The sequence below is a fragment of the Colobus angolensis genome, unplaced genomic scaffold (assembly GCF_000951035.1).
Source record: "Colobus angolensis palliatus isolate OR3802 unplaced genomic scaffold, Cang.pa_1.0 Scaffold152, whole genome shotgun sequence".
Classification (NCBI taxonomy): Eukaryota; Metazoa; Chordata; class Mammalia; order Primates; family Cercopithecidae; genus Colobus; species Colobus angolensis.
Genome location: NW_012114622.1, coordinates 114,373 through 130,508, shown reverse-complemented (window position 1 = coordinate 130,508; position 16,136 = coordinate 114,373). Strand labels below are relative to the sequence as shown.

Below are 16,136 nucleotides of genomic sequence, written 5' to 3'. Positions count from 1 at the left end.
TTATTAACTTGACCTATACAAGGGGGTTACATGTCTTATCGATTGAATATTAACAATTAGATAGTTTAAACATGAAGCTATAAAGTAGTCAAGTCTCTGAAAGCTAAATAAAGTTCCGATTTTCTGCTGAGATCACTACAACAAAAACCTCATATATAATTGGAATACCTCATGATACAAATAATTAAAAGCACAGGTTAAGGTAAATATATGAAAGACCAAGCTTTTCATTAACATTTATTGTATCAACTCTCCAAATATAGCAGAGCAATTTAAACAGAGGACACAGATAGCTTTTGGGAGAGTCTTCATATTTTTATTGGTAACAAAAAGTATATTTTAGCCATCTGATTAGCCCTTTTTGGGGTCTAATTCAAATTCATGAAGCAAAGATTTATTCAGTTATCCAGATGTGAAAAGCAAAATAAATACAAAAAAAAGTTTGTTTTTATTGTTGACTGGAAATGCTTCTGTCTTTGGGTATAACGGATAATTTTAGTTTTCTTCTTTTTAAAAATTATTTTTTATTTTCTACAATGGCTATAATTTTTTGGGTATATGTACTAGACGTTGCTTCTGTCTTCAAGGAAATGGTCATTTGCAACAGCTGACAGACTCCTACAGCCAAATACATAGAGATTCCCTAAAATAGGCAAGATGACGGCAGACTACAAACTGAGTACTAAGGGAGGCTACGTTCTATAGGAGTTGACGTGGAGAGGCAGCGAAACCTTCATAGAGTAGAGAAAACTCGTGCTAGATCTTGTAGAATAGACAGGCTTTGTAGAGGTGGAGATGGAGAAAGCCACTGAAGAAGGAAGAGAAGCAAGAACAAAATTAGAAATTGCACTGGAGGTACTTTGGAACAATTGACAGAGTTTAAAGAGGGCAGAAACAGGAATTTATGACCGGATTGTTACCTTCCTTCTCTCATTTGTCCTGGTCCTAATTCTAACTTAGCCTGTGGGTACAGTTGTTGTAACCCGGTAAAAATAAGAGAAAGACAAGACAAAGTTGAAGGCTATAAATAATTTGTTAATTAATGGCAAATCCATTTTTCTGAGTCCTAGTGGAAAGAAAGAAAAACTATGATGTTCAAGAGTTCTCTGCTGTAAGCACAGACAGTAGCCAATGAGGTAGATATTATTACCTTTCATTTTACGATCAGAACAAAGAGAGTCAGGAAGTTTAAGACTGAAAAACCTTGCAAGGTCTTATTATCCCTGTGTTCCAGGTGAAGTTCAGAAATGTTAAATGACTTGTGAAGTGTATCACGGCTTTCTCCTGGTTGAGCCAGGACTCGAGCAAAGGTCTCTGGATTCCTAGTCCTTTGCTCCTTTCCCTCCACAGCCACTGCCTCAGACAATTGCAGGCACACAGCCTTCACTTTCCCTTCCTCAGGAGGGAGACACTGCTGAGGATTGTGTTTGCATTTTACAGATTCCGCCTCACGAATTAAAAATGCTGAGGTGGTCAACTGTTATCAATTCTATGTTTCCCAGTAATGTTTAACCTTAAGTAAGAAAAAAAAAATCTAAGAGATAAAACAGCATGTTATCTGGCCAGTCTATTCCACCCTCAGTGGTTATAATTTCAGAACACGTCTGAATTCCTTCTCCGTGGCTATGCTTTAGGAGAGGAGCAGACAGCTCTTTGCCAGGGTCAGATTTCAAATTCTCATCTATTGGTGCCAATACCACCACCAGATTCTTCTTTGAAGTCAACTTTTGAGATCTTCCCTAAGTACACCTTGGTGTCTGAAGATTCGCACAAGTGCCTCTGGTAATCATTTTCTTCAGGGAATCACAGCCTCCCCTCTCAGCAAAGCATCCACTGTACTGAACTTTGCTTTTGAAAACGTCTTCTTCCTGAGACCTCACTGAAAGAAACTCTCTGGTGTCATACTTTCCAGTATGGAGGTGAAGAACTTTGCAATTTGGGATTATGTTGTATTTGCAGCCCTCTTTTTCGTTTCCTCTGGAATTGGGGTGTTCTTTGCCATTAAGGAGAGGAAAAAGGCAACTTCCCGAGAGTTCCTGGTTGGGGGAAGGCAAATGAGCTTTGGCCCTGTCGCCTTGTCTCTGACAGCCAGCTTCATGTCAGCTGTCACGGTCCTGGGGACCCCTTCTGAAGTCTACCGCTTTGGGGCATCCTTCGCAGTCTTCTTCATTGCTTATCTATTTGTCGTCATCTTAACATCAGAGCTCTTTCTCCCTGTGTTCTACAGATCTGGTATCACCAGCACTTATGAGGTAAGATGATTTCTCCATTCTTCTCTGTTATTTATTTATATTTTTTATCCTCTTGATGGTAGCACCTGGTAGTTGAAGAACATTCACTAATTTTCAGGACAATTACACATTATGAGAAAGACATTAAAAGGTTTTTTTTTTTTTAAAAGCCTAAGCTTTGGAGAGAGACATATCTATTTTCCCATCTATAGAAAGAAAATAATGCTGACAATCCCACAGGGCTATTTTAATGATTAAATGAGAACCTCTATGTAAGCACTTAATGTATGGTCTCACTTGTAGGAGGCTTGCAATAAAAGGGCTGATGTTATTTTTTATTATTATGAACATCATCATTCTGAAAAGCAAACAGAACATCTATCATGAGTATGGCAATCTTCCAGCTAAGAAAATTGAGATAGAGATAAATGACCTAGTTAAGATTTTTGAATAGTAAAGTGACCTGAGAACCTAATTTTTTCTGTATCTCTACTTAGTGGCCTTTCTGTCAAAGAGTAGAGGGCATTTTAATACAAATTATAATGAGAGTCTAATTTTTAATGAGGGAATGGAAATATTTTTGAAAAATACAAAACATATTTTAACAGGAAGGAACTGCTAAATAATACAAATATAGGAATTATTTAATGAGAGGGAAATGAGATAGTGGTGTTTTGGCTTTACAGTGATTCTCAATGAAGACATCATGTTCAAAATTGAATTTGCATGCTCAATATAGAAGTGTGATAAAAAATAAGTTTCTATTAATAAGGTGTTTACTTTCATTATCCGGCATCATTCCTACTAAGTCACTGCAGAAGACTCAAAAGAGACCTATTTTTTTAAAAAAAATCTGTAAGCTAAATGACTATGAAATGTTATTCTAGCCTTCAAAAGCCACTCAAGCAAATGAACACTTTTTAGGAACTCTTAAAAAGTGTTATTGATTCCACAGTTTTATGGAATGTAATTTTTATGACTATACTCAGTAAATACTCATTAAGCATCTACTCTTAAGATACTTAAAAAGGCACTCCTTTTTTTTCCATTTATTTATTTATTTATTTATTTATGAGACGGGGCTTTTGCTATGTTGCCCGGGCTGTTCTCAAACTCCTGGGCTCAAGTGATTCTCCTGAATCAACCTCGCGAGTGTCTGGGACTACAGGGGTTTGCCACCACGCCCAGCTTGTTCTAGGCATTGTCATAGCCCTAGGCATAAAGCATTGCACCAAGTTCCTCTATCATGGAGCTTACTTCATAGCAGAGAAGGGCAGTCAATAAACATATACTGTGTAAGAAAATTATAATATAAATGTATACGGTATTTAACAAGGTATTAAGTACTTCCGTAAGTTCCTTATGTGTGTTAAGTCATTTGGCCTTAAAACAATCTTTTTTAGATAGGTACCATCACCTTCTTTTAACAGACTAGAAAACTGAGGCATATAGAATTAAGTAACTTGCTAAGTGACGTAAAGCTAGCAAGTAACAGTTTTTCAAACCAGACAGTCTACCTTTAGCTATCATATGCTAAATAACTATGCTATCCTGTCCTACAAAAAAAAAAAAAAAGGAGAAAAAGTAAAGTAAATAGGATGAGATAGAGAGGAGGAATGCTGGTATGAGTGGAGAATGTCCATATTCATAGACAGTGATCATATGAAACCTCAAGAAATAAAGGACATCTAAATGGAGACTGGAAGAAAGCAAATAATTGCACCAGACAAGGGAAGTACATCTCAGGCTGAAGGAGTCACAGATGCAAAGACCCTAGGAAAGGAGTGTGACTGACATGTTGAAGGACAGCATAGAAATCAGTGTGCTTGGAGAAGACAGAACAAAGGGGACAATGGTAAAAGATAAGATCAAAGAGATGGGAGTGCCCAGTTACATACGGCAGGGGTCTCAGTGGGGCTGGTGCCACACAGTGGGAGTAACTGGGATATTTGTAGGCTATTTGGTTGTCACAATGATTAGGGGTCAGCACCAATGTTTAGGGAGTTGAGGGCAGAGACATCACATGTCTTTCAGTGTGTAAAGACACACACACAATGAGTCATTTCACTCTGCACTGCATGATATTTTAAGGCTGTAATGCTCAAAAACGACTGCACATAATAATATTACCTTAGTACATAGTAACTTTACAATAAAAAGTTATACACACACTATAAATGAGTACATTTTCCAGAAATTAAATGAAATAAAAATGTTATCTTAAAATTATTGAACAATTTACTTACTTTGAGCAATCTGTCTATTCCATATATGCTGCTCAATTCATGCTTAGCCGTAACTGGTTTTAGTAAAATGACTCAGTTACTGCAAAAACAACTAAACCAATTGCAATTATGTAACTAAGGAGATTTGATTCTCTTTTTAAATCTATAAATTAGTACAAGTATTGAAAATATAAGGACTTCATTGAATTTAATTTACTAAATTGTTTTCAAAATATTTACTATTTTTGCCTCTACATGTTTTTAACTTTTTAGTGACCTAATAGTAAGTAATCCAGAGTGTGTAAAGTAGACATGAGGTTATTTTGAGATTACCTCTTGTTTTATAAAAATTGGCATTATGGCATGCAAGTTAAAAGTATGGACTTGGCCGGGCGCGGTGGCTCAAGCCTGTAATCCCAGCACTTTGGGAGGCCGAGACGGGTGGATCACGAGGTCAGGAGATCGAGACCATCCTGGCTAACACGGTGAAACCCCGTCTCTACTAACAATACAAAAAACTAGCCGGGCGAGGTGGCGGGCGCCTGTAGTCCCAGCTACTCGGGAGGCTGAGGCAGGAGAATGGCGGGAACCCGGGAGGCAGAGCTTGCAGTGAGCTGAGATCCGGCCACTGCACTCCAGCCTGGGTGACAGAGCGAGACTCCGTCTAAAAAAAAAAAAAAAAAGTATGGACTCTAGGTCAGGCGTGGTGGCTCACGTCTGTAATCCCAGTACTTTGGGAGGCCGAGTTGGGTGGATCACCTGAGGTCAGGAGTTCGAGACTAGCCTAGCCAACATGGCAAAACCCCATCTCTACTAAAAAAAAAAAAAAAAGCACAAAATTAGTCAGGCATGTTGGCATGCCTAATCCCAGCTACTCAAGAGGCTGAGGCATGAGAATCACTTGAACCTGGGAGGTTGCAGTGAACTACTGAGATCCACTGCACTCCAACCTGGGCAACAGAGTGAGACTCTGTCTTTAAAAATAAAAATAAAAAAAGAGTATGGACCTAAACTCTGTTGACTTGACTTTCAATGTCAGCTCTGCTACTTGCTAGCTGCATGACTTTGGCGTAAACTACTTAACTTTTGTATACCTGGTTTTCACATGTGTAAAATAGTGGTAATAAAAACATCTATCTCAAAGGATGTCTGTGAGGAGTAAATGATGTATTGTAAACAAATACGTTTAACAGAGCCTGGCAAATAGTAAATACTATGTAAGAGTGTTGCATTATTTTGATTATTGTTGTTGTTGCTATCTTCAGATTTAAACCGCCTAGTCTGTCTGTAGTATCTTAAGTTTCTGTTTCTTTCTTCAGCCTCCATTCTCTAGTAGTTATTGAAAGATATGCTTTCTAGGGTCTTTTTAAATACCAAAGATTGAAAGAGGTGGAATCTCTTTATCCACCCTGTGAACTTTGGCCAGTTTTGAGACTTGCTTTGACCACTAGAATGTAGCCAAAGTGATGTTCTGTGAGCTTGGAGCCTAGGCCTTATGAGCCTTGTAGCTTCTGCCTTTGTCGGCTTGGGATGCTGCCCTGATACTGCTGTGTAAGGAAGCTAGCATAGCTGATCTAGCTTCAGGAGCAGCAGTGGACACATAGAGAACAGAGATACCCAGCCAACAGCCAATACATGTTACCAGACCTGTGAGTGAGGCCGTCTCAGACCTCTCTCCACTGATCTTCCAAGTTACTGAAGCTACGTGAGAGTCCTGATGAAACCAGAGAGATCACCCAGCCTGTCCTCAGAGTTATGAGAATTAATAAGTTTTTGGTTTTTGAGCCAATGAGTTTGGGGGTGGGTGTTTTATAGCAATAGCCAACTGATTTAAATGCCTTGATATGCAGTGGGATTTCAAGACTAAGATATGCCATCTGTGCTAGTTTATCACTACCCTGTCACAAGTCAAAGTATAGGGAATTCTTCTCACCCTCAAGTGATAATTTAGGCTTCGCTAGTTTGCAATATCATATATGTTCATTATGTCAATTGTACAGTTTATTATTAGTCTCACAATATTATCTTCACTTTAAAGTTATTTCCTTCCTTCTCATCATACACTAATAAATCCAGTTTGTTATTATTTACCTAATTCAATATTGGCTTATAGGCCAGTGCCTACCTGTTCTCTCATTTTTTCTTGGACTTCTTGGCTTCTGAACTACTTACTTCTCTGCAATTTCAAATTTTCTTTATGATAATGCCCAGGCTACTACTTCACTGTGTTTTCTTGTACAGTGGTTTCTGGGCATTTATAAATTACACACTTTTTTTAGGTAAATGCTTTCCTTTTAGTTCTCCTTTAAATAACAGTGGCAGTATTTTAGTAATTATGTTTATATTTTGAGAAATTCAATGTTTATCTATAAGACGTTATTGAATACTATTTCAGCAGAGTAAATGGTGCTATATCATATTTGTTGTAAAAGAGATATTTAGGGTCTGAACCAACATTATGGGGCCTCTTAGGTCATCATAGGGATTAGCTTTTACTTTAGAAATGATGGGTCATTACAGTGTTTGGGAAGAGAAGTGCCATGATGGGATTTGTATGTTAAGAGGATTACTCTAACTAGGTATTAAGAATAATTATAGGGTTTTTACTGATGAATCAGGGAGGTAACTGGGAGTGTACTTACATAATCTGAGCAAGAGATGATAGTAATAGGGTGGTAAGAGAGGATGAATGCAAGTAAATTTGTTTTGAAAGTGGGGGGCAAGCACCCAGATTTCTTTTATGAATTGGGTGTGGGAAGGGAGAGAGAGGAGTAAAGGCTGGTTCTATGTTATTTGGGCTCGAACCAACCTGAAAAGTAGAGTTGGTATTTCCTGAGATGAAAAAAGAGTATGGCTGGATCAAGTTTGGGGTTCTGAAAATAATCCATCATAATGTTGGTCAATGTCACCTCAGGTATTTTTATAAACAGGCATGAAGCATGCAACTTGTCTGTTGCAGTTTTACTTTTGACAATAGGAATAGCTTATATATACACCAAAGGTGACGACTGAATGAAGTAGTGAATACATTGAAAGGAAAAGTGGATAAATTCTTTCAGATATCGAAGTATGCAGTTGGAATAGTCTTTCTTTTTTCACAGATGAGAACCCTGAAGCATAGATCACAGAGTGAGATGCCAGCAAATCTCAAACTGGAATTCAAGGAGCCTGATTTCTGATCAGGTCTTTGTTCATATAGCTTTTCCCCAGTACTATCTTTGTAATTTTACTGGGTTGACTGAATTGGGTAGAACTTAACTGAGATGTGAAAACCATTGATTTTTTTCAAGATGCCTATAGCAATATCCTCATGGCTTTACTGTTTTTCAGGATTCGTTGCCCCTTAGGTTTTCCAGAATTCCTTGTGCCACCCAGTACCAAAGCTAATGCTACATGTTTTTGGTTTTAGGTACATCTCCCCACTTCTAGTGCCAATCTTTGTATTCATGGTTATCTATCGCTACGTAGCATACTACCCCAAAATAAATGTCTCAAAATAACAATTTAATTTTCTCACAATTCTGCAGATTAGCAATTTTGCCTGGCTCAGATGGGCCCCATAAAATTGTGCTGGTCTCACTTGGGACCATCTCTGTGACTTCCATAAGGTAGCAAGTTGGCTAGCAGCTTGCTGGCTGAGGGGAATGCAAATGAGACGACAACTTGTCCTTGTTACCTTTAGTCTCATCCTCCTGTGGGCTACCCTGAGTTCTTTATGTGATAGAAAAGAGTTCCTCTCAGAAAGAGAACACACCTCATTACAGAAGCATTTTCAAAATTTTTACTTGCATTATATTTACTAGAAATGTCTCTGTCTTAAGTTGCATTCTACTAGAAGCAGATCCTGAAACAAGGATTTGAATGCAAGTTTATCTGGGGGAGGTGATTCTAGTAAGCATTGATAGACAAGTGGCAATGTGAGACATAGAAGAAAAAGATGCCAATAAAAAAATGTAATTTTGAGCAGGTTACCACTGTGAACAACTGGGGTTCAGTCCAACTGGGGATCTCTAATAGACAATATAAAGCATGTCTGAGGATTGTCCTCACTGAAAGGCAAAAAGCCAGGCTATTTTGTTTCCAACTCCATTTAGTCATTGGCTGAGTGCCAATGATAACACCCGCAAGCCTTTCTGATCTGCCCCGTGGCCCTGTGCAAAGGCTCAGAACACTCTCCAGTAGATAATCTCAGGCACATTTAGATGCCGTCAACATGTACTGGAACAGTGAATGCCAATAAACTATGGGTGTTGCACCCTCAGTGACCACAGCAGTCATTAAATCCTACTATAGCTCTAGTTCTGTACTTGGCATTATCATATCTCCCACCATTTGATCCATACAACATCCACTTTCAGAAGATAAAATCATGGCTTAGTGGCAGAAAATAGTCTTCCCAAGGGCACAAGATTTGAACCTAAGTTGTCTTCACCACAAACATTTCGCAGTGTTTTCTATCTTATGATATTTGAGACTGCTGACTCCTTACTGACTTCCCTTCCTCTGTAATATTTTCCTTATGCCTGGTGCCCTCATTCACATATTCACTGGACTATACATTCTGGCTCACAGAATGTATCATCTGAAAGGAGGGCCTGAAAATAAGGTGGTTTTCTACCTCAGGTTTGGGAGAATCTGGCAGGATAAATTCAGAATGTGAGTTATTATAAAATGGAATCACAGTTCTGCCAAGAGATGTCCTTTGTTTCAAAGAAGGGCCCATTGCAAGCCATGAAACATTTATCTGTTGTTTCTAGGGAAAGGATAACTCAGTTGTCAATCCTTGATTTAATCAAAGTGAATTTTTTAAATTCAGAAAAAAAAACAACTACTATCAAGTAGAAACTACTAGCAAGAAATTTAATCGTCAAGCCAATTGATACTTTAAAACTTTATTTTGTTTTTTCAATACATGTTTATTATACACTGAAAGACACGTGTTAATGTCTTCTGGAATACTTACTGAGAAAAACCTTTCCTTACCTCCAAAACAGTAAATCAGATCCTACTATTTAGTAAGTTCACAGCTACTTTTAGCTGTGAACATATCACAATTGAACATATCACAATTGCAACTTTACTTTTATTAGTATAAATATGTGTTAATGGTCACTTCATCTAATCTGTAAGATCCTCTATGGTATGGACTATATCATATTTACTTACCATTTTGTGTCAGAATGCAATATATAAAGCAGGTAACAAATATTCATTGAATGAATGAATATGTAAATGACAAAGATAAAAATGAATAAAAGAGAACAGTACTTGTATATATCAGGGATAGTAAATGTGGTAGGCTGAAAACAGCATACCTTCCCCAGTATATATCCAGGCATAATCCCTGAAAGCTGTGAATATGCCTTTACATGTTTTTTTTGTTTTAAAAGGGATTACTGCAAATGTGATTAAAGGATTTTGAGGTGAGAAAGTTGTCTTGGGTTATCCGGAGAGGCTATATATAAATACAATCACATATATCCTTATATGAGGGAGGTAGTGGGAAATTTGACAGGGAAAAGAAAAGGCAATGTAACTGTAAAGGCAGAAATTGGAGTGATGGAACCAGAAGCTAAGGACTGCCAGCAGCCACTAACAGCAGGAAGGCAGGAAGCTGACTTTTCCTTAGAGCCTCATGTAGGAGCCTCCTGCTCACACTTTGATTTTGACCCAGTGAAACCGATTTTTAACTTTTGGTTTTCAGTACCAAGAGGTAATAAATTTCTGTTGTTTCAAAACAACAAATTGGTGACAATTAATTTATACAGTATTAATAACAAACTAATATAGTGAGATAATAAAATTCAACACCAAAATAAAAGATAGCAACTGATAACCATAAAAAAGTCTTAGTATTAGTGCCATATGAGCTCAGAGGATGAAGTATGATCAGGGCCAGGAATAGCAATTGGGCTGATGGTTTCATCTATGATCTAAGCCTTGAGTTTCTCATCTGTGAAAGAAGAAAGGACTATTTCAACTGCATAATTCTATATCTGAAAGAACGTATTTACTTTTCCTTCCATCTATTGACAGATGACTAAGATTTTGTGAAATTTGGGGAGAGTGGCTCTTATATTGAGAGTTCTGCCTAAACAAAGGAAAGGTCTGAAAAAGCACAAAACATGTTAGCTGAACGATAAACAATAATTGCATGTGGAGAATAAATTATGTGAAGGTTAGTGATATGATTTAAGAAAGGGAGGGTGTGGGTCCGACAATGGAAGGTTTGGAATATCAAGCCTGGGATATGAACTTTGTTTTGTCAATGATAGAGAATCATTGAAGAATTTGAGAAAAAGAGCAACATGATCAGAGCTCTGCTTTAAAAGAATTGATATGGGAGATATGTGGTTGATAGGATGAGTGGGCAAAGATTGGTATTAGGGAGATCAATTGGGGTGCTACAACAGCAATCCAGAAAAGAGAAAATAAAAGGTTGAACTAAATTTGGGGCAGCAGGGATATAAAAGGAAACAATGGCTTCAGTGGGTCCACTAGGAAGACTTTTGGGCAGAAAGTCAATAGAGTTGAATTTTTATTCAAACAACCCACTTCTCTTCTCTGACCATCATGAGAAACATGAACAAAACTTGAATTTCAATAGATCTTTGACTTTTTTATTCCTGTTGCTTCTAAGGATACATATCATAAAATCAAATTAAAGTGCAAAGCACAACAGACGATATACCAAGATAAAAAGGACTTTCTTAGCAGCTCTTATCTAAACCTCACTGACTCTGTATGTCATTTTGTTTCCTTTAGTACTTACAACTACGATTCAACAAACCAGTTCGCTATGCTGCCACAGTCATCTACATTGTACAGACGGTAAGGGGTCATGGCTGCTGCAGATGTGGAAACTATGAGGTTACTAGATACAGGTTTGTTTATTTTGGGGGCAATAAACTTAGCTAAAGGACATTTAATACTCAGAAGACACTGCTTTCCTCCAAAGACAGCACTTTTAATCTGTACTAAAAATAACAAGCAAATGTATATTGTATGCCACAAAGGGAAAAAAAAGCCATCTATGTGTGTGTATAAGCCACCCACATTTTCTTAACATGTATTTCACTGCTGTTTAAGCTGTACAAGTTGCTCTAAGTTAGATATGAAATGGTCTGGTAAATAGTTTTTTGTTTTTGTTTTTTTTTTCTTGTTTGTTTTTAACCATTAACTGAGTTGAAGCAGAAATACCTATTTTACTGAAAGTCATTTTAAGACAGTATTCCCAGCGAATACTCCTACTTGCCTCTCTTCTCTCTTATGAACTCCTTTCACACCCTCCCAGCTTTGGGATGTCTTCATGCTGCTCCAAATTTGCCCATGGCACGGCATTGGTACACTTCCTACTACTCACCAAGTACTTTCTGCTAGAAGATAAGCTTCTTCCCTCTTTTTAATCAAAACTCCCACTCACTGACTGAAGAATTTAGGCAAGAAAATAGGAGGAAAGCAGTGCTCATTTACCTGCCCATAGATATTTGCCTTTTAAAACCCTAACATGAATCTCTGCATGGTGAAATTCCAAATAGAAGCTGGAGAAACTGGACCTATTTCCAGCAGGGTGGTGGTTGCACTTCTGGGAATTAGAAGATATATTCATTATGGAGATCACCCATGTTGTTCGTCTTTCCAGCACAGTACTTTTTTTCCCTCGCAGATTCTTTTTATCTCACGTCTAAATTTCGTATTTCAGCAAACTGCTAAAATATGCTTCTGTTCCTTAGTAAAGCTTCTCATGAAGTCAGTAGAGAGTACATTAAGATGCGTGTATCAGGAAAATGGGTAGAAGGAAGATGAATGAAAACTTAAGTAAGTCTATTTTTATATCCCTTAGAGATACACAAAATATAACCATAATATCTCAAAATTCGTAGCAATTTTGAAAACCCAACTCTCTTCCTCCATCTAATGATTACATCCCCTCTACAAACTACTGAAAGTGGTGAGCAACTTCAAAATTAGAGTGGACGGGAATGCAATGTTTGGTGAACAAGTTGAAGAGAATATAACTCTAACATCAATAAAGAACTTTCTAGGCAGTTTTCCTTTCTACGTCACTTTCGCACTGCCAGCCTGACTCTTGTTTCCCTACCAGATTCTCTACACAGGAGTGGTGGTGTATGCTCCTGCCCTGGCACTCAATCAAGGTAAGTTATCAACATTCCCTTGGCATATTTTACCATTTTTATGCCTAACTTCTCACCTTGGAGAATTATAAATAAAGTACTTTGTTGGGGAGATATTCTTCTGGTTAGGGGATTCTGAATTACTATTAGGAGTCATGACATAAAGCTCTAAATATTGATTAAAGTTTGAAAATAATGCAAATAATTAATTACTTGGTTTTGACTCATATACTTCTAGACACCAATTTTGATTGCTTTTGTTTGTTTGGGATTTGGTTTTGGTTTTTAAATCATTGGAATTGTGGAAGTTTTGATATTGTATATGTTGCTAAGTATGGTCATCTATAATATACGGACTTCAGTGATCTCATGAAGTAGATAATCTCAGTATAAAAGTTGCTTGTAATAGTTACACTAAAATTTATAGTTTATTCTTTCAAAATAATATAATCCTAAAAACAAAAAGGAAAGAAATAAAAGTCAAAGTAAACTTCACAATGATGCCTGCCATATTGAAAGTCCTCAATATTCCATTTAGTTGGGTTATGTGCTTATACTGAGAAATATTAACCTCAGAGTCAGTGAGGATTAGATAAGAGCTGCCAAAAAAGTCCTTTTTATCTGATATTCCTCTGAATTTTGTACTTTGGACTTGTAATCTGATTTTATGATATGTATTCCTAGAAGCAACAGGAATAAAAAAGCATGGATTGTTAAAAGTCAAAGATCACTGGTAATTAGAGAAATGCAAATCAAAACCACAATGAGATACCACCTCATGCCAGTTAGAATGGCGATCATTAAAAAGTTGGGAAACAACAGATGTGGGAGAGGATGTAGAGAAATAGGAACGCTTTTACACTGTTGGTGGGAATGTAAATTAGTTCAACCATTATGGAAGACAGTGGGGTGATTCCTCAAGGATCTAGAACCAGAAATACCATTTGACCCAGCATCCCATTACTGGGTATACACCCAAAGGATTATAATCATTTTATTATAAGGACACAGGCACACATATGTTTATTGCAGCAGTATTCACAATAGCAAAGACTTGGAACCAACCCAAATGCCCATCAATGATAGACTGGATAAAGAAAATGTGGCACATATACCCCATGGATACTATGCAGCCATAAAAAAGGATGAATTCATGTCCTCTGCAGGGACATGGATGAAGCTGGAAACCATCATTCTCAGCAAACTATCACAAGGACAGAAAAGCAAATACCACGTGTTCTCACTCATAAGTGGGAGTTGAGCAAGGAGAACACATGGACACAGGGAGGGGAACATCACACACTGGAGGCCTGTTGAGGGGTAGGGGGCTAGGGGAGGGATAGCATTAGGAGAATTACCTAATGTAGATGATGGGTTTATGGGTGCAGCAAACCGCCATGGCAGATGTGTACCTATATATGCTAGGTAAGTTCAATAAAAGGATTGTTTTCCTAGAAAAAAAAAGTCAAAGATCCATTAAAACTCAATTTTTATTCATGTTTCTCATGATGATCAGAGAAGAGAAGTGGGTTGTTTGAATAAAAATTCAAGTCTACTGACTTTCTGCCCAAGAGTCTTCCTAGTGGAACCTCTAAAGCCATTATTTCCTTTCATATCCCTGCTCATGGATGATGTTTAGGTGATTTCAGAGTACTCAGACTAACTTTGTTGAGAAAAACAGAAACTCAAAAACAAAACATTTGGATCAAAGATTGGAATCTACAAAATCTTAGGAGGAAAAATTTGACTTAACATTACATAATATATATGGACTAGCTAGAAGTATAAAAATATAACAAAAATAATCTTTCTCGAAGGTGAGAAAATTTAATGAGGAAAAACTCTAATTTGATTTTACTTTTGCCTACAAAGAACACTGATAAAAATATTGTGTCTTTTTCCTCATAAAACTTGCTCTTTTAATTTTTCAAGGAAACTTCTTTTAATAATTTTTTCTTCTTTCCTAGTGACTGGGTTTGATCTCTGGGGCTCTGTGTTTGCAACAGGAATTGTTTGCACATTCTACTGTACTCTGGTATGTATCTAGCTGTGAAGAAGTATTTAACACTACCTCCTAATATGGGGTAAGGGCACATTTCCAGCAACAGGCATCTAATTATAGCGGAATTTGTTATTCCAAAATTAAGCAGAAGTATGTTGGCTTATCTGTCACAGTTTCCTGAGGAAGGTGCTGTTGTTTAAAATTCTTTTCATTACCAACCTTTAAGAGAATTTAATTTCTGCACTAATTCAAGAAAAGCATGCCTAATAAGAAAAAAATCTAATGAAAAAGTCTTCTTGATTAGAGAATAGGTGAACCTATGCTACTTCTGAGAAAATAGTTTATTCATTCATGGCCCTCATAAACCACAGATGACACTTATACTTTACACTTTATACTTCACTGTCTACTGGTTGAGAAATAACAGAACGTACATACAAGTGAGCAATGATGGCTGCTATTTTATAAACTTGAGAATTTCGCAGCTTGTTTTTGTCTTGTATTTCTGGATAAGCCTGGATTACACTTACCATTTGGCTTTACACATGCTCTGTTTTTAATTAAGGAGCCTGAGTTGTATTGGCAGCATGTTTATGTAATTAATACAATTATATATAGTTTAGTCCAACATTCATTGAGGACCTGTTGTTTGCCCATTCCCTGCAACTGTAATCTGTATTCTTCTGAGTCACTTTACCATGTCAACCAGTTGAGTCATTTTAACCATAATTAACCAGTTAAGCATGTGGCAGTGGTTCCCAGACAGTTGAATTCTCTTTCCTTCACTATAGATAAAAATAAAGAATTAATATATTTTCATATAGCAGATGATTCTTATATTTTATATATTTCATATAGCAGATGATTCATATAGCACAAGATTCATGTATTTTGGTGTTATGTGCATATCACCTACTCTTTGTAACATCTATTCCGATTACATAACATCCTGATCCCTCTTTTTCATACTCGCAAATTCCATTATTTATTTGCACTTAGTTTTGTCTTCATTTTTAAAAATTCCATTCTCATTACCATAATTCTATTCCAGACACTCAACTCTTCCCACCTATGCTAAAAAAATAGGATCTTGCTTCTCTTACCTCTGATCTCATGTAATAGATTAGTTGCTCTGAGGTACCTGTCCAGAGAAGGACAGATAGATGCTGGATATAACAATTTTTAATGCATTGCTTGTCTTGAAAAAGCTATCATAGCTCCTTAAGTAAGTGTTCTCCCCCCAAAACAAAGTAAGAAAATAATAAAAAACAATTTAAAACATATTAATTATCAGGACTGATATTTGGAAGGAGTGTTGTGGGTAGACAGGATGCATGAGGCTGACTTGAAGGCAGGTGGTGATAACAGTACTACTACTATTAAGATACTGAAATTTGGGTCAGTGAAAATTTAGGGAAACTGCGCTTGGGACTATAACATTAAGCTAGAATCCTTGAGGGGAGCTAACATGGTTTTACTTCAGTGATGCACTTCAAATTTTTCAAGGAAAAAGTGCAAATCCTCTCTGGAGGAATAATCCAAC

The 16,136-nt window shown here is 37.0% G+C and overlaps 1 protein-coding gene across 1 annotated transcript in view; it reads left to right on the top strand.

Moving 5' to 3' along the window:
- The first annotated feature begins 1,579 nt into the window (after window positions 1-1,579).
- The window catches only part of SLC5A12 (solute carrier family 5 (sodium/monocarboxylate cotransporter), member 12), a 51,739-nt gene continuing 37,182 nt past the window's right edge, over window positions 1,580-16,136 (top strand). The window contains exons 1-4 of the mRNA XM_011936300.1: window positions 1,580-2,252; window positions 11,222-11,287; window positions 12,561-12,612; window positions 14,559-14,626. Of these exons, the coding sequence (XP_011791690.1) occupies window positions 1,914-2,252; window positions 11,222-11,287; window positions 12,561-12,612; window positions 14,559-14,626 (525 nt within the window). The 5' untranslated portion in view covers window positions 1,580-1,913. The remainder of the gene's footprint in view (window positions 2,253-11,221; window positions 11,288-12,560; window positions 12,613-14,558; window positions 14,627-16,136) is intronic.